Consider the following 19244-nt stretch of genomic DNA (forward strand, 5'->3'; position numbering starts at 1 on the left):
AATAAATCCTTTACTTTAATCACCTGTTGTTTGGAAAGAGTTCATTTGGAAGTCTGTGGAAACATACGGATATAACATCCGGCAGAATTTTTACTCTCAGATCTTCCGTATTTTATCCAAGTTGCAATAAATTGGAATAGGCCACGTGTCATCATCTATTTTGGAAAGCTGCCATCTTCCAGGAGATAAGATGTGGTTGTGACACATTCGCTTACCTTAACTGTGTTTTGGGCAACTCTGGGAATAGCATAGACCCCACACTCACCTCTCCATCCTCCACAATGCTTGGTCAAAAATCTCTTGTCACCATCAAGAAAGGAGTTTCCCCACCCAGATCCTTTTCAGGCTCTTCCCTTCAACTTCACCCATCAAAATGGACAATGAGACATTTCAAGTACAGTAAGCAAATTAAAATAGAGGAGAAATTGGCCTTAGTTTCTGATGAATTAATAAATATAATTAAATTTCAAAAAATATGTTTCAGGTTCAGAAATACTAACATGTAGTTTCATAACACAAAACCAGCCATTTTTAAAAAGTCACAAGATCATGGAGCTGGGAGAGGACGACTCGGGTCTAAAGCTCATTTGTATGGGACTCATCAATTTCTTTAGGTATTCATTAATTAAAGGCATTCGCAGAGGTAGTGGTCCTTTTAAAATCATTTTGTTGCTGTTCTGCCTTTTTAGGAAATAGGCTTTTTTTTTTTTTTACTAAAAGACATGCATAGACATGTTTAAAGGAATTTATACAAAAGCCATATAATTGCCAGATAACTAAGCTGAGTGTTTGAAGAATGACCAAGATCTTTGACAGTGAAACAGCTGGCTCTACTACATTGTATAAGTAGGCACAGTATGTGCAGTGATACACATTTAATTCAGACTTTAAAGCTCTTTAAGTAAATAAAAATTATTCCATGGCCTTTTAATGGTAGCTAGTCCGCGTTTTCTGATAAGCTGTGCAAAAGGCCACAGGCCAAAATACAAGTATTTCTAGGATTCTCATTTCCACCTAGGCAAATATCTAGTACAATAATTTCTTTGGAAATTCAGCTGTGCCATTCTAAAGAAAATGAAGTCACTAAAACTATATTTTTATTTCCATTTCTCAGGGTAGACCAAACCATCAGAACTTCCAGGATATGTCTCTCTATTTGAAATGCAGTGGATGGATGGCTGGGGCCATCCATTTTAAAAAAAAAAATTAACATGGATCCAAAAAAGCCAGAACAATGTTTTTTAGCAAATACTGGGTATAGAAATTCCAACAAGGTTCTTTCTGCCCCTAGATACAAGGTATGGTCTCCAAAACTTAATCCCTTGTGCTATCTCAAACAGGACTTGGGCATCCTTTCTCATGAAAAATCTGGCCTTCGCTTCTCTGAGGGCCCATTCCATCCCTTAGTCTAAAGCTTTGACTTACTACCTTTTACTTCCTCCTGGCCCCTCTTCCCTAGGAAGCCACTGTCCCCGACCCACAGGGGCAGAACTGGAACAAAGCTTGAAAGCCATGTCGTCCCACAACCTCATCTTCCAGTGAGGAAACTGAGCTCGAGAATGCTAAGCTATTTGTCCCAGAATCCAGCCATTCACACTCACCATTGTAAAATCACATTTCAGTTAAGGAGGAGAAATTATTTTGAACCTGAGAAATTCCTTTTAGAGCTTTATTTAGGTATTACCTTTCTTTGCCGAGCTCTCCCTTTAATCCATCAGTGAACAGAGAATTAAATTTAAGAAGTGAGAAGATACTTAAATCAGGCAAAATAAAAAAACACATTAAAGTCACGTTCAGCTTAAAACATGGTTATTATGTGTTGTGTGTGTGTGTGTGTGTGTGTGTGTGTGTGTGGTAGTGGCCATCGTATCTCCTTGAAAGTTCTCTCTTGTGATGGCGCCCTTGGATGGAGGAAGGCGAAGGGATGAGGAGTGAACAAATAGATCTCAAAAGGCACAGGGAGGGAAACTGAGGATGAAGGGGTGGCATGTTCATTCTGTCTAGAGAACAGGTCAAGGGCCCACAAGGACCAAGATTAACAATGAGAGTGAGTCTGTCTGCCCATTAGGGCAGTGCTCAGATCCTGGGTACCACACAGTCTGCTTTTCTTGGAGATATCTTTAATAGAGTGATAGAAACATGGTGGACACGGATTCAGATTCTGCCTTTGCTCCCTGTTGTCTGAATAAGCCTGTGTGTGGCCCTGGGCCCTGTCTTCCTTCATCTAGAAAATGAAGGTTGAACCAGTAACCTGTAGAGACCCTTCCAGTCCTCTGGTCCTGCAGTGGGACGCTGACCTCCCCCCTCCATCCCCATCCCCTCCGTTTGTCCCCTGGGTGCCCGCACTAAAGGAGCACGCTGCTACCCCTCCCGTGTGAGGAAGGGAAGCTTATTCCTGCCATCGATATCACGGGTTACAGCCATTCACCGCGATGGATTCTGGAGCTGCTTGGCTACAGCCCTGGCTAAGGAAAATCAAGACCTCCTTGAAATCTATTTCAGGAAGGAAAAAAAAAAATTTAAGTTGTTCTGGTCTCTGAAAGAAATCATTAGCCATTGGGAGCCATTAAACCAGGAAGTTTAATACTTTATTAGTATAGCCTTTTCAGCATTCTGTGTATCCTAGTTATACACAGATAAAAGGGGACTTAAAGTAGAAGTGTAAGTCTATAATGTGGAAGCTCCTCTTTCCCGCCCCAGAAGAACTTAATAAACGGGGGAAAAGCTAAGAATAGGCTTCTGGAATGAGATGGAGAGAGAAAAGGCGAGAGAAGATTATGGTGACGGTCGGTACTCACCCAAGTTTTCAAGGTCTCAAGGAAGCGGCATCGCTTCACAGGGTTTGCGGGAATAATTGGCAATGGACAGTCACCGGGGGACATGCAGGACTTCAAGAAGCTGGGATTTCCCTCCACACCACAGAACACCATCGTCCTGGATTTCCATGGCTACAAAGAGTTCATCTTCCAAGGGCCAAGCCTTAAAGCAATGAGGCAGCTCCAGAGTGGGCTGGGCTGGTTCTTGGGCAGGAGATATTGTCCACGGCTGGACCTCGCTCCTCCCCAGAAGCTCTTTCAATAGAATTGCAACACCTGTCAGAGCTTGGCTTTGGCTGATATAACTTCATCAAACCAAGAGTGACCTTCATTCCAGGATGAGGCATCCTATGATAAATGGCAGCCATGGGAGGGGGCAAATGGAAGGGAAAAGGGGAGTTGAAGGGCTCAAAGGAAACAGAGTCAGCAGGCAGTGCCTAAATGTGTTTAGAGTTCATGGGAGGGAGTAGCTGGGTAGCTCAGAGGATCGAGAGCCAGGCCTAGAGACGGGAGGTCCTAGGTTCAAATCCAGCCTCAGATACTTCCCAGCTGTGTGACCCTGGGCAAGTCACTTGACCCCCATTGCCCACCCTTACCACTCTTCCACCAAGGAACCAATACACAGAAGTCAAGGGTTTTAAAAAAAATAATAAATAAATACTTTATCAGTAGAGTTCATGGGAAAAGACTATATAACTGCATGATGGCTATAAAGGGGGAAAAAATATGCTGGAGAAAACCAAGAAGACTAGACACAGAGCATTTAAAAAGCACAGGATATTCCAGGAACCATAAATTAGCCAGTGCCTGGCCTCAAAGAGCTTGGATTCTAAAAGATAACATGTTGCACCATGTAAAGGGATGGGAGGGAGGTGGGAGTAGTGCCAGTGTTGGGGGAACAGCCTGGTAAAGAAATTGAAGGAACTTTTATGGAATGGGTGTTTTCCATGAAATTAAGGCAAAAGGCTTTAATAAAGAAATGAAATAAAATTAAAAAAAGAAAAAGAAAATGGCCCCAACCCCAAGTCAGACACCTCTATCCACCCTTGGTTCCCTGACACTTTATACCCACCGGGCACAGGCCCAGGACTATTGGCACATTGTGAGGCACAGAAAGGGGGGATGGCTTTGGAAATTTAAGCAGAATTGAGACAGTCCATAAGGAAACTCCATGCAAGTGTTGGTACAGAAAGTACAAAGAAGGAGCAGCTCGCAATGGGCCCATGTTGCCACCTCCGCCCTCCCCACATCCCTAGCAATAGTTGCTCTATTCATTGCAGCACTCGAGGATGTGAACGCCTACCTGCTTATCCACTGGCACCTAGCAATACACGGAAGGAATATGGAATCCAGGCAGGCAAGGGAGCTGCCCAGGGTCCAGCTTACTCATGGGACTGGAGTGACTGAGCCCCACAGACAGCCATCAAAGCAATCCATCCAAATAATATCATTCCACCTCTTGCAAAAAGGGTATCAGACCACACAAGGCTCAAGAAAATATGAGCATCGCTGCTAACCTTTTCATTGCCTAAAAATTAGGTTCCTGGAGCCCAGGAGAGGTTAAGAGGAAAGAGGGAAATTAGCCTCGTTCATTTTTCCTATTATTTTGATGTATCATTTTGGGTCGGTCTATCTGTCTCTGTGTCTCTCTCCCTGACCTGCCTCTTCCCCTCCCCCCCCATGGTGTTGCCCATCAGAATAACTTGCCTAGCATGATTACCAGTTGCAAAAACGAATCCCTCTCCCACTTCACGGGAGTGATCATCTGGGTAACCCGTAAGAGTTCCGGTTTCCTCATCTGCAAAGTAGAGGGGAGATAAAGCTGGGACTGATTCTGTTCTATAAACGAATGCAAGGGATACGAGGCTGGTCAGAGTTGTTGAGATGTAGACACAGAGAATAAAGAAGAAGAGAGGAATAATACTCTGAACACCCGAAAATATTTTGTGTCCAGGAAAGATGAGCATCATGGCCATTTCCATTGGGTTGTCGGGACTCTTGGCTAACCCTGCTGGATTTCAGAATAATAATGGGGCATCCAGCATTGGCTTACTATCTTTTTCTTACTCCTGGCTCCTTTTACCTAGGAACCCATCATCCCCTCACTCATTGGGGCAGAACTGGAACAAAACTTAAAAGCCATAGTCCCACCACTACTGAGCTCCAGAAATATTGAGCCAGAACTGCTGAACCCTTCTTCATCCCACTGTCGCAGGCAGAAATCTGATCAACATAATAAAGAGATGTCGGGGATCCCCCACTAATGCTGATTAAACATAAAAGTGTGTCCTGAGCATAGAGGATTAATACAGATGACAAGCCACATTCAGATTATCAGGTTGGAAGTCTGGGCTAAAGCCAACAAAATAAAGGCTACTGGGGATAAATGTAAAGTCTTATATTTGGGGCTAAAAAAATCAATTGAATAAGAACAAGATTAAATTCAAATATTTAAGTACCTGCCACATGCAAGGCACCATGCTAGGGACTAAAGAGACAAATATGAAAAGCAACATAGTCCTCAAACCTTAAGAAATTCATACTCTATTAAGTATGTAAGGAGACCCAGCAAGGAGAGTTCCATGTAGAAAAACAATGTAGGATTTGTGGATAACTACAAGCTCAATGTGGGCAGCTAGGTGGTGGCACAGTGGATAGAGTGCTGGGCGTGGAGTCAGGAAGACTCATTTTTCTGAGCTCAAATCTGACTTCAGAAACTAATTGTATGACCCTGAGCAAGTCGTTTAACATTGTTTTCCTTGGTTCCCCCATGTATAAAATAAGCTAGGGAAGGAAATGGCAAAATACTCTATTATCTTTACCAAGAAAACCCCAATGGGGTAACAATGAGTCAAACATGACTAAAACAACTGAACAATCTACTACAATAATGAACAAGCTCAATATAAGCAAGTAGCAATGTTGCAGCCACTAAAAAAAAGTTAGTCTAATCTTAAGGTGCAATAACAAAAATAAAGAAGGAGCCATAGTTCTTGTAAACATCTCAGCTAGTCACACCCCTGTGTTTGGTTTGGAGTATCACATTTTAAAGATATTTGACCAATGGAACTGTGTCCAGAGGAGGAGGATGGGGAGAAATCTAGAAACCATATCCCAGAATGAAAAACTGAAGCAACTGACATTCAACTAGGGAAGAGAAAAATGGGGTGAGACATGCTTATTGTCATCAAGTATTTAAAAGGCCATCAGAAGGAAGGAGGGAGGGAAGGAGGGAAAGAAGAATAAAGGAGGGAAAAAGGAAGGAAAGGAGGAAGGAAGAAAGAAAGGAAGGAAAGAAGGAAAGAAGGAAGGGAAGAAGGAAAGGAGGATAAGTGATGGGACTGGTCTGGAATGAGACATCTTCCTGAGTTCAAATCTGACCTCACACACTTATTAGCTGTGTGACTCTGAGCAAGTCACTAAAACCTCATTTCCTAGCCCTTACCACTCTTCTGCCTTGCAACCAATACACAATATTAATTCTAAAATGGAAGAAGGTACAGGTTTTAAAAAAAAAGTTTTATAGAACACATTCGAGAGGAAGTTGTTCTAGATGTTCTAGATGTTTCTGTCTAGTACAGGGATTCTTAACTTTAACCAGAGCTCCTGAAGTGGGGTTCTGAACTTAGATTTTTCATATTCTGATGACTCTACTTCAATATGGCTCATTTCTTTGTAATTCTACATAGCTTATTTTATGCATTTCCTCTGAGAATAAATTCTGAGTAAGCATCCATAGGCCTCATCAATTCCATGACCCAAAAGATGTTTTAAAACCCAACCTTTATAACTTCCTCTCAAGGAGGGGGCAACAGCAATCAGACTATAGGCCAGTGATGGCGAACCTTTTAGAAACTGTGTGCCTGTACTGTAACCTTCATGTGGCATGTGAGCCACCTTCTTACCCCAGACAGGGGTGGAAGGAAACACTCCCATTGGGCTGCTGGGCAGAGGGGCAGGGGATGGGAGAAACGTCTTCAGGTGCTATGGAGAGGGGAAGGGAGCAGCCCGTTCCGGCACATGTGCCATAGGTTCACCAATGCAGCTCCAAGACAATACACCATCACTTTTAAACTCTCTGAGACATGGGTATGGGCTGAACTATACCCACATCACAAAGAAGGCGATTCCAGTTATTTGGCTCAGCGCCCTCAGTGAGGCAGCCATGTTACACCTCAGCTGTCCTGGCTCAGGACTGACCACATGAAGCTGGGCTGCCCTTCCTAGTTCCATAGGGCCTTGTGTGCTTAGAGTAAAATGCTGCCTGGCTTCTGCTCCTGACTGCTGGAAAGTATTTCAAAGAAAAGAACTTACACTGAATTTCTTTTAGTCAGTTCTTTTTGAAAGGTTCCTTTCCTCTCCTGTGAGCCTGCCTGCACCTCAAACCCTTCCCAGTATGTATGACGTGACTCCAAACCTGATCAATCATTGTTCCAGTAGGACAGCCCAGGCTTTAAGGAAAGGCTGCTCTAGCCACTTTTCGGACAGAACTGAAGCTGGTTCGATAGATAAACTTACCTACATCCAAGGCTTAGAATCTACTATAGGCTGGAAAGACCCAGAAGCCTAGCTTGTGCATGTAGCCATTCCACGAAGGGGGAAGGCGCTTTGGACCTGGGGCTGCTAGCAGGCGGGAGACTCCAGAGTACAGCTCAGGCCTTGGAAGCCATCCAGTCCATTTGGACTCTGGGAGCTAGACCAAAGCAGCCGCTGCTGCGAGCATCTGGAGATCATTTGTGCCTGCCGGATAAGCTGAGTTGAACAGAGCAAGGAAGAAGACTTTCAAATCTTCCTTCCCAAGATGAGGCTTCTGGACGTGAACAGGGAGGCTTCGGGGACAGGACAGGACAGGGGGCCTTCCTGAGCAGCCAGGGACACGGTGGGGAGCCCCATGGCAGAGGGGAAGGAAGGTGTCCCCCATCCCTGTGCTGTGGTTATACACAGGGCCGCCATGAGCCACCAGTGGCACCAAACTGCCCACACTAAAGCACGGGCCTACCCTGGGTGCTGAGGTTAGAACCAAGAACAGAATGTAAGATGAAGCCAAGGGCAAGTGGCAGAAGAGTATAAATCCAGCAACATGGACTGAAACTACCTGGGAAAGTTGGTCTTGGACTCATTCAGGAGACATCTAGAAAAGTGCCGGCGGCAAGGCCACACAGCCCTACTCCCACTCCCTTATTCATGGGGGTGGGGGGTGGCAAATAAGTACGGGAGGGAAAACGGGGGCTGCAGGGGGCTCGGCAAGGTTGTTAAATATTGCTGGGGAAGGTTGCCGGTAACGTGCCAGCTGTTCCCATAGAATTCTGTCCCACCCACTCCCTGGGGAGCAAAAGCAGGGCTCCATGTTTACAATTTCTATGCAGGAACCAGCGCCAATCCTGGTGAAAAAAAAAGAATTTCAGTCAATAGGGCTTTGGGTCCATAAAACATTAGAAGGATAATGAATTCCAAGTTCTCTCCACACATCATGACAGGCAGATCCAAGAGTAAATTAAATTTTATTTCATTTACAGAGATTTTTGGGGGTGGGGAGGACAAGTCCGTGTACAAATGAGATCCATGAGATACAGTGAAGCTTGCCATAAACCTACGTGTGCCCTGTGACGGGGAAGTGGTTAAGCAAGGCCTCCTCCCTCAGAGAAGGGCGCCCGGTGTGGGGTCAGGTCTGCAGATACCCTCTCTGCTTCCCGCTGGGTCCTACCCTGACGCAGCAGCATGGTGGCAGCTCTCCCCTCTCAGCAAAAACAAGGAAGCGCCTGGTCTGGGAACCCTGCCTGGGGAGGCTGACAGCCCACGGCTTCTCAGGCGCTCCGGGAGGAAAGCGATTCTTCCGCACCTCAGCTTGGGGGGGTGGACGGCGGGTACCGAAAGCAAAGTCCCACCGAAGGGCTCCTCCCCTCGCCGCGTGAGGAAGGGTCCCTTAAAACAAGCAGCCAGAAGGCTTCGTGGGCAAAGAGGCTCATTCAGACCGTCATGCAATCGTTCTTCTCCCGTCCGGAAAATGACAATGTCCCATTCTCGCCCCCTTCCCGCCCCATCATCCCACCCACTCACCCCCCGGCCCTGACCCGTGACTGCGTCCAGAGCAGGTGTCTGAATCCTTGTCTGACAGGTTCCCGCGTTCCTGGTCACAAGTGCATCTTCCTCCCACCCCCAAGTGGGGAAAAGCAACCCTAAGGAGAGTCCATGGATACCATGGACGGTGAGCGAATGTCCGCAGCCGGGAGCTAAAGCAGCTTGACGTAGTTTTGTGGAATCAGTCCTCTCTTGCCGTTCAGAGTTCCTTCTAGCCAGCCAGGCTCCCTTGAAGTTTGGACTGCGAGGGAAGAGAAAAAACAAAAGGAGCCTAAGATACTAATCCTGCTGCATATCCCATGGTGGAGGCTCATGGGATCAAAGCCTCCAAGAGAGAAGAGACCTTCCTGGGCCTTTCTTTAGTAAGTGTTTATTAAGTTCCTACTTATGGGTCAGGCGCTGGACTAAGGGCTAGGAGCGCCAGGAAAAAATCTAGTCCAAATGCCCTTATTTATTTTATAGACACAGTCTGAGGCCCAGAAACACTGAGTAACTCGCTCAGGGTCACACACGCAGGAAGTAGCAAAATCAGATTCAAACACGGCGCTTAATACATGCTACTTGACTTGACCTAAATGTGCTAACCTCAAATCATTTTCTATTTTTCTATTTTAAAAAAGACTTCCAGAAAATGCCATAAAATGGGAATTAGGGTCTGGCCTTTATCTTCTAAAGTTCCTTAAAGCCCAAGGTCTAGGGACAACAACAAGGGCACTTACTAAGCTGTGCAGAAGATAGACTGGAAACCCCCTTATCCCACTATGTAGAAGTCAGTAGGCATTGATTAGGGCAATGAGGTGGTGCAGTAGGATAGAGCCCTGGGTCTGAAGTCAGAATGATTCCTCTTCCTGAGTGAAAATCTGACCTCAGACACTTTACTAGCCGTGTGACCCTAGGCAAGTCATTTAACCCTGCTTGCCTCAGTATCTTCATTTGTAAAATGAGCTTGAGAAGGTCAAGAAAACCCCTAACAAGGTCATCAAGAGTCAGATACAACTGAACAACCCCAAAGTCATTGCCCAAGCCTGAGGCCTCTGAAGGGTTCCAAGTTGAGTAGGTGTACACAACAAAGAGAAGACAATGGTCCTGAGAGGCCTGTGGGAAACGGGAGAAGCACAAATGCCATCCTGAACTTTGAATGTGGGGGAGACAACAAAGTCTGCAAACTATAGGCTAATGAACACGACCTCCATTCCTGGGGAAATTCCAGATTCCATCAAGAAAGAGAAAAAGAAATGGCCTTAGAGAATGATGAGCCAACATGGCTTTGAGAAGAAGAAAAGATCTTGCCAGCATGGCCTTATTCCCTCCAGACAGGGTCACTTAGTTGGCAGATCAGAGATGCTGTGCCTTTCATTTAGAAATATTTTTAATTATTTTTTCAGTTAAAAACATTTATTTTCTGACCTTCCCCAAAAACTGGGGAACAAAAGAAAAACAAAAAATTACAACAAATATGCAATCAAGCAAAACAAATTCCAGTGTCCCAAAACGTATGTCTTGCTCTGCATCTGGAGTCTGTCACCTCTCTGTTAAGAGACGGATGGCCAGCTTCATCAGTGGTCCTCTGGAAGCATGGCTGCTCATTGCAGAATCAGCTTCTCGAGTTTCTCTTAGACCTTTAGTTTTACAACATCTTTGCTAGAGTATAACAAAGCCCTCGATAAAGCACCTACTACAACTTCTTTGGAAAAGCTGGAGAAATGTGGAATGGATGATAATCCAGTTTGATGAATTGGGAACTGATAATCAGACGGGTAACCATCATTCCCGGGCCAATGTCAAGGTGACAAGAAGTCCCCATCGGAGGCCCTCCAAGATCTCTGCTTAGTCCTATGCTGCCCAACATCGTTATCAGTATTCTGGACAAAGGCACAGCACACTCCCCAACTTGGCAGATAACACAAAGGAGGGAGGGACAACTAACACACAGGATGGAAGATGTCAGAATGCCAACATGTGGTGGGCTAGAGCCCTGGGCTCACTCTAATAATATCAAATTCAAAAGCTATAAATATAAGGGGCTTATTTCCCAAAAATCAACTTCGCATGGGTGCTGGGTATTGGAAGATCAGTGGTATCCCGGGGTGATGTCTTGACCTGCGAGTGAATTGGATTTAAGCGAGCCAGAGCTGGGCAAAGTCACCAGCCTCACTCTCTCTTCCAGAGTCATCCAAGTCCAGATATGTGGTGGGCAGAACATCATAATATGACTGAAAAATATCTGGGGACTTCAGTCTGAGTCAGTCAGCAGCCAAATAAGGCATGTATCATTTGGGGCTACATTCAGAGCTCAGGGCAGTCAGGCAGCTCAAGGGACAGAGAGCCAAACCTGGAGACAGGAGTTCCTGAGTTCAAATCTGACCCCAGACATTTCTAATGTGCATGATGCTAGGCAAGTCACTGAACCCCAACCCCAACTGCCTAGTCTTTACCTTCTTCTGCCTTGGAACAATATTTAGAATCATTCATAAGACAGAAGGTCTAAGGGTTAAAATAAAGTGGGGGGCACAGCTCTGAGGACTAGGCAAAAAATTGCCCCACTGTATTCTGCCCACATCCAATTTTATCACATATTTTGAGGCATCACAGTTTGGGGCACCCCAATTTAAGAAACACATTGATATGACTGAAGATGATCCAGAAAAACGTTAAAGGGCTGGGGAAAGACCCTGAATCTGTATGCTAGGAGGATCAAAAGACTTGAGATGTTTAGCTTCAAGAAATGAAGACTCTGGCCAAGGAGATCTGATGATGACAATCTTCAAGTGCCCCCTGGGCAGCCAGGAGTTGAGGGATGGATTTGAGGTGTTCTGTTTGGCCCTGGAGGTCAGATCCACAAGCAGCGAGTGAAACTTGGGAAAAGACAAGACAAAGCTTAAGACAAGAAGCAAATCCTAACCACGTAGGCTCAGATGGCCTTGCCATCTCAAGGACCTTCGCCATCTGGAGTGCCCTCCTCTGGGCAATGCCCAGCTTAGGGTACTGCCTCAGGTACTGTGGTGCCCAGAACTGGACCATGATCCCTCAGATGCTATTCCACCAGGACACAGGACAGTGGAATTATCACTTCCTTAATTCTGGACACTCAGTCTCACTTAATGCATCCTTAGATTGCAAGAAGTTTTGCTGCCAGGGGGAGATAACCCAGAGCTGAATTTAATCATGGGGTCTGGGGAAAATCACTGAATTCCTCTAGGTCTCAATTTCCTCATCTAGAAAACGAGGGAGTTGGACCAGATGACCTCTAAAGCCCCTTTCCAGCTCTAATTTGTAAAGCACTTTTGAATTTTATTAGCCTCACAGCTTCCCAAGACATCCCAGATCATTTTTTCTCCCCAGACTAAATGTTAGATTTTTCTGACCAAACAGCCCCCCATCTTGGACCTGTAAATTTAATTTTTTGGAACATAAATGGAATATTGTACATTTCTTCCTATTTAAATTCAACGTATTAAAACTCAGCCCTAGCCTTTTTTCAAGGCTGATTCACGTCCAGCAGGCCAGAGACGCCAGGTCAGCAGTTGGAACCGAGGACCGCTTCTCTGTAAACACAAAATGTGCCTTTTCCCTCTGACAAAAATAACTTCCTTGGTTGCTGTCATTTCCTAGCCTTTCCCCAGACTTCCCTCTTAGGACCTAATTCTCTACCGATTTCTAACTCATAAATCCGTAAGAAAATCAAATTGAGTGTCCAAAGGCTCAGATTCAAACCCAGCTCTGCTTCTTCACACTTGTAAGACCTGGAGCAAGTCACGGCCCTGGAACTTGGTTTTCTCCACCGGAAATGAGGGCTTTGGATTAGAATCTAGTCACTCAGCAACCTCCAATGACATACTGTGTGACCCTTTGTAAGCACTTGACCTCTCAATGCCTCCAAGGCAAATCTCTAAGATTTTAGTTGCAGAGCAAGTGCCAATTTGCATGGGCAAAAGAAAGGCAATGGGCATTCACTAAGTGCCTACTATAAGCCTGATTTTCTTCAACTGAAATATAATTTCATTTGATCTTCATAGCAACTCTGGGTGATAGGGGGTATTATGATCCCCATTTTGATCTCCTCATGACCCCAGCTGAGGTTTTTCTAGGCAGAGAGACTGGAGGGGTTTGCCATTTCCTTTTCCAGCTCATTTTACAGATAAAGAAACCAAGGCAAAAAGAGTTAAGTGACTTGCCCAAGATCACAATCTAAGTGTCTGAGGCTGGATTTGAATTTGGATCCTCCCGACTCCACGTCCAGTGCTCTATCCACTGGGTTACCTGCCTGCTCAATCCACATTTTACATGTGAGGAAACTCTGGCAAATGGAAGTTAAATGACTTGCCTGGGATCACACAAATAGTAAATGACTGAGGCTAGATTTGAAGCCAAGTCTTCCAGGTCCAGCACTCTGTCCACTAGATAGCTTTCTCTAACTCCTAAAAGTAGTTTCTTGATCAAGAGTTCAACTAACTTGTGAGAAAACTTTCTATCTATACAGAAACGAGCTATCATCTACTCCACAGACGGACAATCCATCCCAAAATACAAACTAAAAAGCGCTTAGGTGGTGTAGTGGGTAAAGCATTAGGCTCAGGAGTTAGGAAGACCCAAGTTCAAATCCTGCCCCAAATATTCACTAGCTATATGACAATGGGCACATCAGTTCAACCGCTTTGTGCCTCAGTTTCCCCATCTGTCAAATAATGGGGATGGATCTCAATGACCTCTGAGATGACTTTCAGCTTCAAATCTTTGATCTCCTGACCTCTATTTTCATTCATCACTCAACAAACACTGGACTGACAGAAGCATGTGTGATCAACAGGTCTTAAGCACAGCCATCTAAATGGTGCTGCCACTGACATCTAAATAATCCCCCAGATAACACTGACTGCTCTCAACAGCTGTGGCATGTATGCATTTTCTGTCTGTCTGTCTCTCCTCCCTCTTCCTCTCTCTCTCTCCCCGTCTCTTTTTCTCTCCCTCTCTCTTTCTCTCCCTCTTTCCCTCCCTCCATCTGTCTCTGTCTCTCCCTCCTTTTGTCTCTGTCTGTCTCTCCCCGCCCTCTCCTCCTCCCTCCTTCCCTCCCTGTTGCTGTGTGTCTTTTTCTCCCCCTCTCTGTCCCCACTTCTCTCCCTCCCTCCGTCCGTCTCTGTCTCTCCCTCCGTCTGTCTCTGTCTCTCCCTCCCTTTGTCTGTCTGTCCCTCTTCTCTCTCTCCCCCTGTCTGTCTCTCCCTCCCTCCATCCGTCCATCCATCTCTGTCTCTCCCTCCCTTTGTCTCTGTCTCCCTCCTCAGACCAAGCTGCCTGCTATGTTTCCACAAGGAATGACTCCTACCCAAAGTGCCTCTCACACCTAGCATCCCTGTTGCCACAGTAACTACTGAATGTCTATAACCTGAGTACTGGGAACTTTTTTTAAGGATGCGCTCTGGACCAGAAGAGACACCTTGTGAATACATCTGTGCAGGAATATCAGATCAGATACTCCCATAAAAATGGGGGCTCTCCATTGGTAGGCAAAGCCCCGGATGGGCAATTACCTATTTCTATTGTTGGATTCTTTGGCCCAACTTGTGTGAAACGTGTAATTTAGGATGATGGGAAATCACCTTGCAGCCAGATTTCTTTACATGGGGTACTTTTTGTGGATAAATCAGTATAAAGAAAATCTACAGCATTAGAGGGAGGAGGGGCGTGGGAATCCTGAGACACAGTGTGGTTTAGTGGACAGAGTGTCCCCTTTACAAATCCTGTCTCTGTGACCAGGGCAAAATCACTTAACATTCCTGAGCCTCAGGCTACGCTGTAAGACTATGTAAGAGGAAGGGGCAGCAACGTGGCTCAGTGAATAGAGAGCCAGGCCCTGGGTCAGGAGGAAATGAGTTCAAATCTAGTTTCAGAAAATGGTCAAGTCGTTTCACCCCAATTTCAGCCTTCATGGCTCTTCTGCTTTCGAATCAATTCTTAGTAACAATTCTAAGACAGGAGATAAAGGTTTGTTCTTTTGTTTAAAAGGGCTATCAAATACAGGAAAATTGTGTCTCTGTTGTCAAAGGGAATCCTCAACCCTTGGAGTTCCCAAAAAGGATCATATGTAAGACTACAGAGAAAGAAAAATGAGGCAGGCAAAGCAGTGGGACTTCCAAATACCTGTAGACACCGAGTTTCTTGACATCATGCCAACGCAGCTAAAGAAAAAAGCACCCAAATCTATGGAGAACATTTCCTCTTATCTGAGACCCTGAATGAAGACTGTCATCCCCCAAAGCCATGACAGGAGAGCAGAGTGATGGTTTTAGCTGCAGCACTGAAGCGGATGGCGTCTTGGTGCGTGAGATGGGGGGGGGGGGTGGGCTTCTCAAAGGCTCTTCCAACAGAGGAGGCAAGCTTGGCGGGTCCTCCAACGTGTCAAAGATGGGCCTGGCAACTAACTATAAATTGGTCAAAGACAAAACAGGCTAAGACCCGGAAGTAGAGCAAATGACTTGCCACCTCAGGTGATCTCTTTTTTTGGCCACATTTCCTGGAAAGCTGACCAAGAGGGTCTTGCCCAGGCTCCAAGAGGGGCCCCATACAAATGAAATCATAGATATCTGAACTCCTGAGCCAGGTTTCCTGGGAGGAATCCAGGCAAGAGGACCAATTGAATAAAATTGCTGCTTCCAATTCAATAAAAATGGATTAAGTGCCTGGTCTGAATCCCTGAAAAAGCAACTGTGTGGATGAAAAAAGAGAAGATGGCCAGCCTAGGAAGTGAGGCCACAGTACGGAGAACTGAGACAGACCACTGCAGATGGCCGCTGAGTTGGGCTCAGAATGTAATAGGAAGAAGTTAGGAAGATGATAGCTGGAAAATGGTCATGCTCTCCCCAATCCCAAGTGGGGGAAAGTGAGGAGAAGCACGTCGGGTTTGACATGGAATGGAGAGGCTTCAAAAGGTTACTGTTATCATCACGAGGGCTCTTATCTTAAGGGTTATCATTACTTTTATGATTATATTTAATAATTAATTATGCAAACTTATAATAATATAACACATTTAATGTGTTATTATCACATATAACTATAGGAGATGACAAATTATTATCATAACTATTAAGAATTTGTCATCTCATAATTAAAGAAGGTAGGCCTGGCATGTTACCTAGAAAAAGGGAAAACAGTGTGAGACCAGCCCTCGCATCCACAGAAGAAACCTACAGAATTCCCAGCTCCATTAGGTTAATCCTCTGCCAAAGTCTAGAGGTGAGCCTGGACAAGAAGCGACGGGAATGGGTTGCAATCTGTACCAAGGGAGGGAGTATCCACACTGAGAAGAACACAGTCCCATGGATATATGTGTAGAGAAGCTGAGGCCGGCCCTGACCCCTACATGAGCCAGCATGGGTGCTGGTTTTGAGCCCTCCAATGGTCCCCAAAAGGGAGTTACTAAGACCCAGGGCAGATGTGATTTTAGCTCCAGGCCTACTCTGAGGAGCCAACTTCCCAGGAAGTCAAGATATGAGTCCCAAGGTAGGAGCCCGGGTGCCATGATCCCCAACCCACCATGCATTCCATTGCGCCATACTGCCTGTCAGGCTGGCTTCCACTGTGGCCCCACTAGCAGGGGCTAGGCAGGTCCCTCTATTCCCTGGAGCCTCGGTACAATGACTGGGCCAGCCTCCATGACCTCTACGATCCCATGCCCGAGTTCCCTACCTGGTGGAGCCAACAAGAATGGAACCCCCAAGGAGCTGCTCCCATCCACACTTACCATCTTCGAAAACGGCTCCTATTTCAAAAGACAGCTCCGAGCTGTGCTCAGCCTCGCAGGGATAGACGGCCCGGGCCTTCCGACTCACGACGCTGAAAAGGAAGCATTGGGAGAGATGCAGAGGGGTCAGAGGAGGAGGCCCAGGGAGCAGAGCTCTCCTCCGCCTGCCCAGCCACCCTTCAGCAGGCATCTCCCGCTCCCCGAGATCCTCCCAGACAAAAAGGACAGAGAAGGGAGCGAACATCAGGAGAAGCCACGGTGTCTGATTCTCAAGTCAATGACGGGTTTCAAATCCGAGCCTTCACCTCGGGGAGCTCTTGCTAAGCCTCTTCCCTCCCTCTCTTCTTGCCTCGCCGGCTGCCAGCGGGCTGCCCTCCCCCTATCATCCCACACTGTAAAAGCCACAGGGGAGACCTCCTTCTAAAGCATTTCAGCTTCTCTATTAAGGAAAGTGCCATATCTGCAGACAGAAGGCGGCAGCACAAGGGAGGGGGCAGGCACAGGAGAGATGCGGGGATGCGCTTCGGGCTCCCGGGGAGCAATCGCTACTGCGGAGGCCCTGGAGATGGAAATCGACTCCCCAAAGCCAGGATGAAGGGCCTCCCGCAGCGCCGGGGTCTGCCTCGGAGGAGCATCTGACGAAGCGTCCTGGGAGAGCTCTGGGGAAAGGGCATCCGGGGAAGGGCTCAAGGCTGGGGCCCCAGCTACAGGGGCCAGAAGCAGAGCACAGGGGGAACAGGAATGGGAGAGGGCGGTCCTGCTCTTGTCCCTCTACAGGGCTCAAGTTTACCTTCTTAGAAAATCAAAAGGCAGAGGGCAGCTGGGTAGCTCAATGGATTGAGAGCCAGGCCTAGAGACAGGAGGTCCTAGGTTCAAATCTGGCCTCAGACACTTCCCAAGTGTGTGACCCTGGGCAAGTCACTTGCCCCCCATTGCCCACCCTTACCATCTTCCACCAAGAGCCAATACACAGAAATTAAGGGCTTAAAAAAAATAAAGAAAGAAAAAAGAAAATGAAAAAGCAGCCTGCTTCTATTAGAAAAAGAGAGTTCTACCACACCAATGCAACTACCAACAATTTGGAAATTGGTCTTGATCAAGGACACATGATAAAACTAGTGGAAATGTGCATCGGCCATGGGTGGGGGGAGTGCGGGGGGCGAAGGGGAAAGGAGGAGCATGAATCATGTAACCATGTTAAAAATGAATATTAATAAATGTTTGAAAAAAAAAGAAAAAAAAGAAAAAGAGAGTTCTCCCTCTTCCTTTGGGGAGGCTGTGGGACTCGGGACCTGTCCCTGACAGCAAGGTGGCACCGTGGATAGAGTGCTGGGCATGGAGCCCGGAGCCCTGGCACTCACATCCAGCCTTCCTGGCCACGGGCCTGTCACTTCACATCTGTCCTGCCTTGGCTTTCCTGAACTATAAAAAAGGGATAATACCTCCTTCTAAGGGCTGTGGTGAGACCCCAGTAAAGCACTCAAGATGGTGCCTGGCACACAGTAGGTGCTCTACAAATGGCTTGTTGTTGTTTTTGTCCCCTCTCATGCTCCCTCCATCCCCCATCTATGTTCTCAAGCTTATCAGCCTGGCGTGCAAGAAGGTTATTCTAAAAAAACTTCCTCTTGGAGAATTAGAAGTAGCAAACAATTCAGGAGATACTAAAACATCTTGGAGAAGCTTGGAAACGCAGGATTAGGCAAGCACCCCGAGGATACTCCCTTCTGAGGCAGATTCGCTCGAGGATAAGGGTTCCTGGGTGGGTCCTAATGGCAAAAATACTAAAAGGTGATCCTGGGCTCCCGCTTTGTGATAGGAGGCAGCAAAGAGAGCCCCTGAATCACCCTGAGCCAGGAGGAATAAAGCGCGAGGCTTACAGCTGTTTGCACCTATAAAGAGTCTGAGGCCCAAGTCCAATACGTAGGAGCTGTGCAGCCCTGGTCAAGACACCTAACTGGACTTCTGTTCCCTAATGTGTAAAAGAGAGCCATCTCCATGCTGCTACAGACCTTCCGAGTGGACGGGGAGGAAATCACTTTGAGGAAAGGGTCTAACCGGCCACATTCACTCATTTCTGCCCTCTGTACCCACATGGATAAAGATATGCCCAAGCTGATCGACCTACCTTTCGGTGGGCTTGTCAGAGACCGCAGCAGAAGTAGAGAGGGGGAAAGATGATGCCATGGGTGACAGAGGGATGGCATCTGTGTTGGCACTTGGGGTCGTAGGAGACTGCGGGTTTAGCCACTGGACCATGGGAGGGCGGGCCTGACTGGGGCTAAAAGCAAAAGGGTGAAAGGCACGATTAACAGAATGTTAGACAGGCAAAGATACAAACTCACTAAATGAGAGGTGATTAGAGGAGGACACAGTGGTCTTCCTGCCCCAATGATCCTTCTCTGAGATATGACACTAAAGAACCAGATACCCTTCATGCCAGTGACATCAGTGGAAGACTACATAAATGGGAACTTCTGTGGGTTAAGCTCAAGAGGACTGAGTTCCAGGAACGGTTTAAAGAAATAGAATCCCAAGAATCTAATGGGTAGTTCCCTGGGAAGGGAGAAGGAAGGGATACAGAGGGAGATTTAGGTGAAGTAAAAACAAAAGAT

The 19244-nt window shown here is 46.5% G+C and overlaps 1 protein-coding gene across 1 annotated transcript in view; it reads right to left on the reverse strand.

Moving 5' to 3' along the window:
• Positions 1–8907: 8907 nt before the first annotated feature.
• Positions 8908–19244, reverse strand: part of ARHGAP10 (Rho GTPase activating protein 10) — a 373337-nt gene continuing 363000 nt past the window's right edge. The window contains exons 20-22 of the mRNA XM_044681696.1: positions 18758–18910; positions 16633–16724; positions 8908–9135 (exon numbers count right to left, since the gene is read on the reverse strand). Of these exons, the coding sequence (XP_044537631.1) occupies positions 9047–9135; positions 16633–16724; positions 18758–18910 (334 nt within the window). The 3' untranslated portion in view covers positions 8908–9046. The remainder of the gene's footprint in view (positions 9136–16632; positions 16725–18757; positions 18911–19244) is intronic.

Source organism: Gracilinanus agilis, chromosome 6 (genome assembly GCF_016433145.1).
Source record: "Gracilinanus agilis isolate LMUSP501 chromosome 6, AgileGrace, whole genome shotgun sequence".
Classification (NCBI taxonomy): Eukaryota; Metazoa; Chordata; class Mammalia; order Didelphimorphia; family Didelphidae; genus Gracilinanus; species Gracilinanus agilis.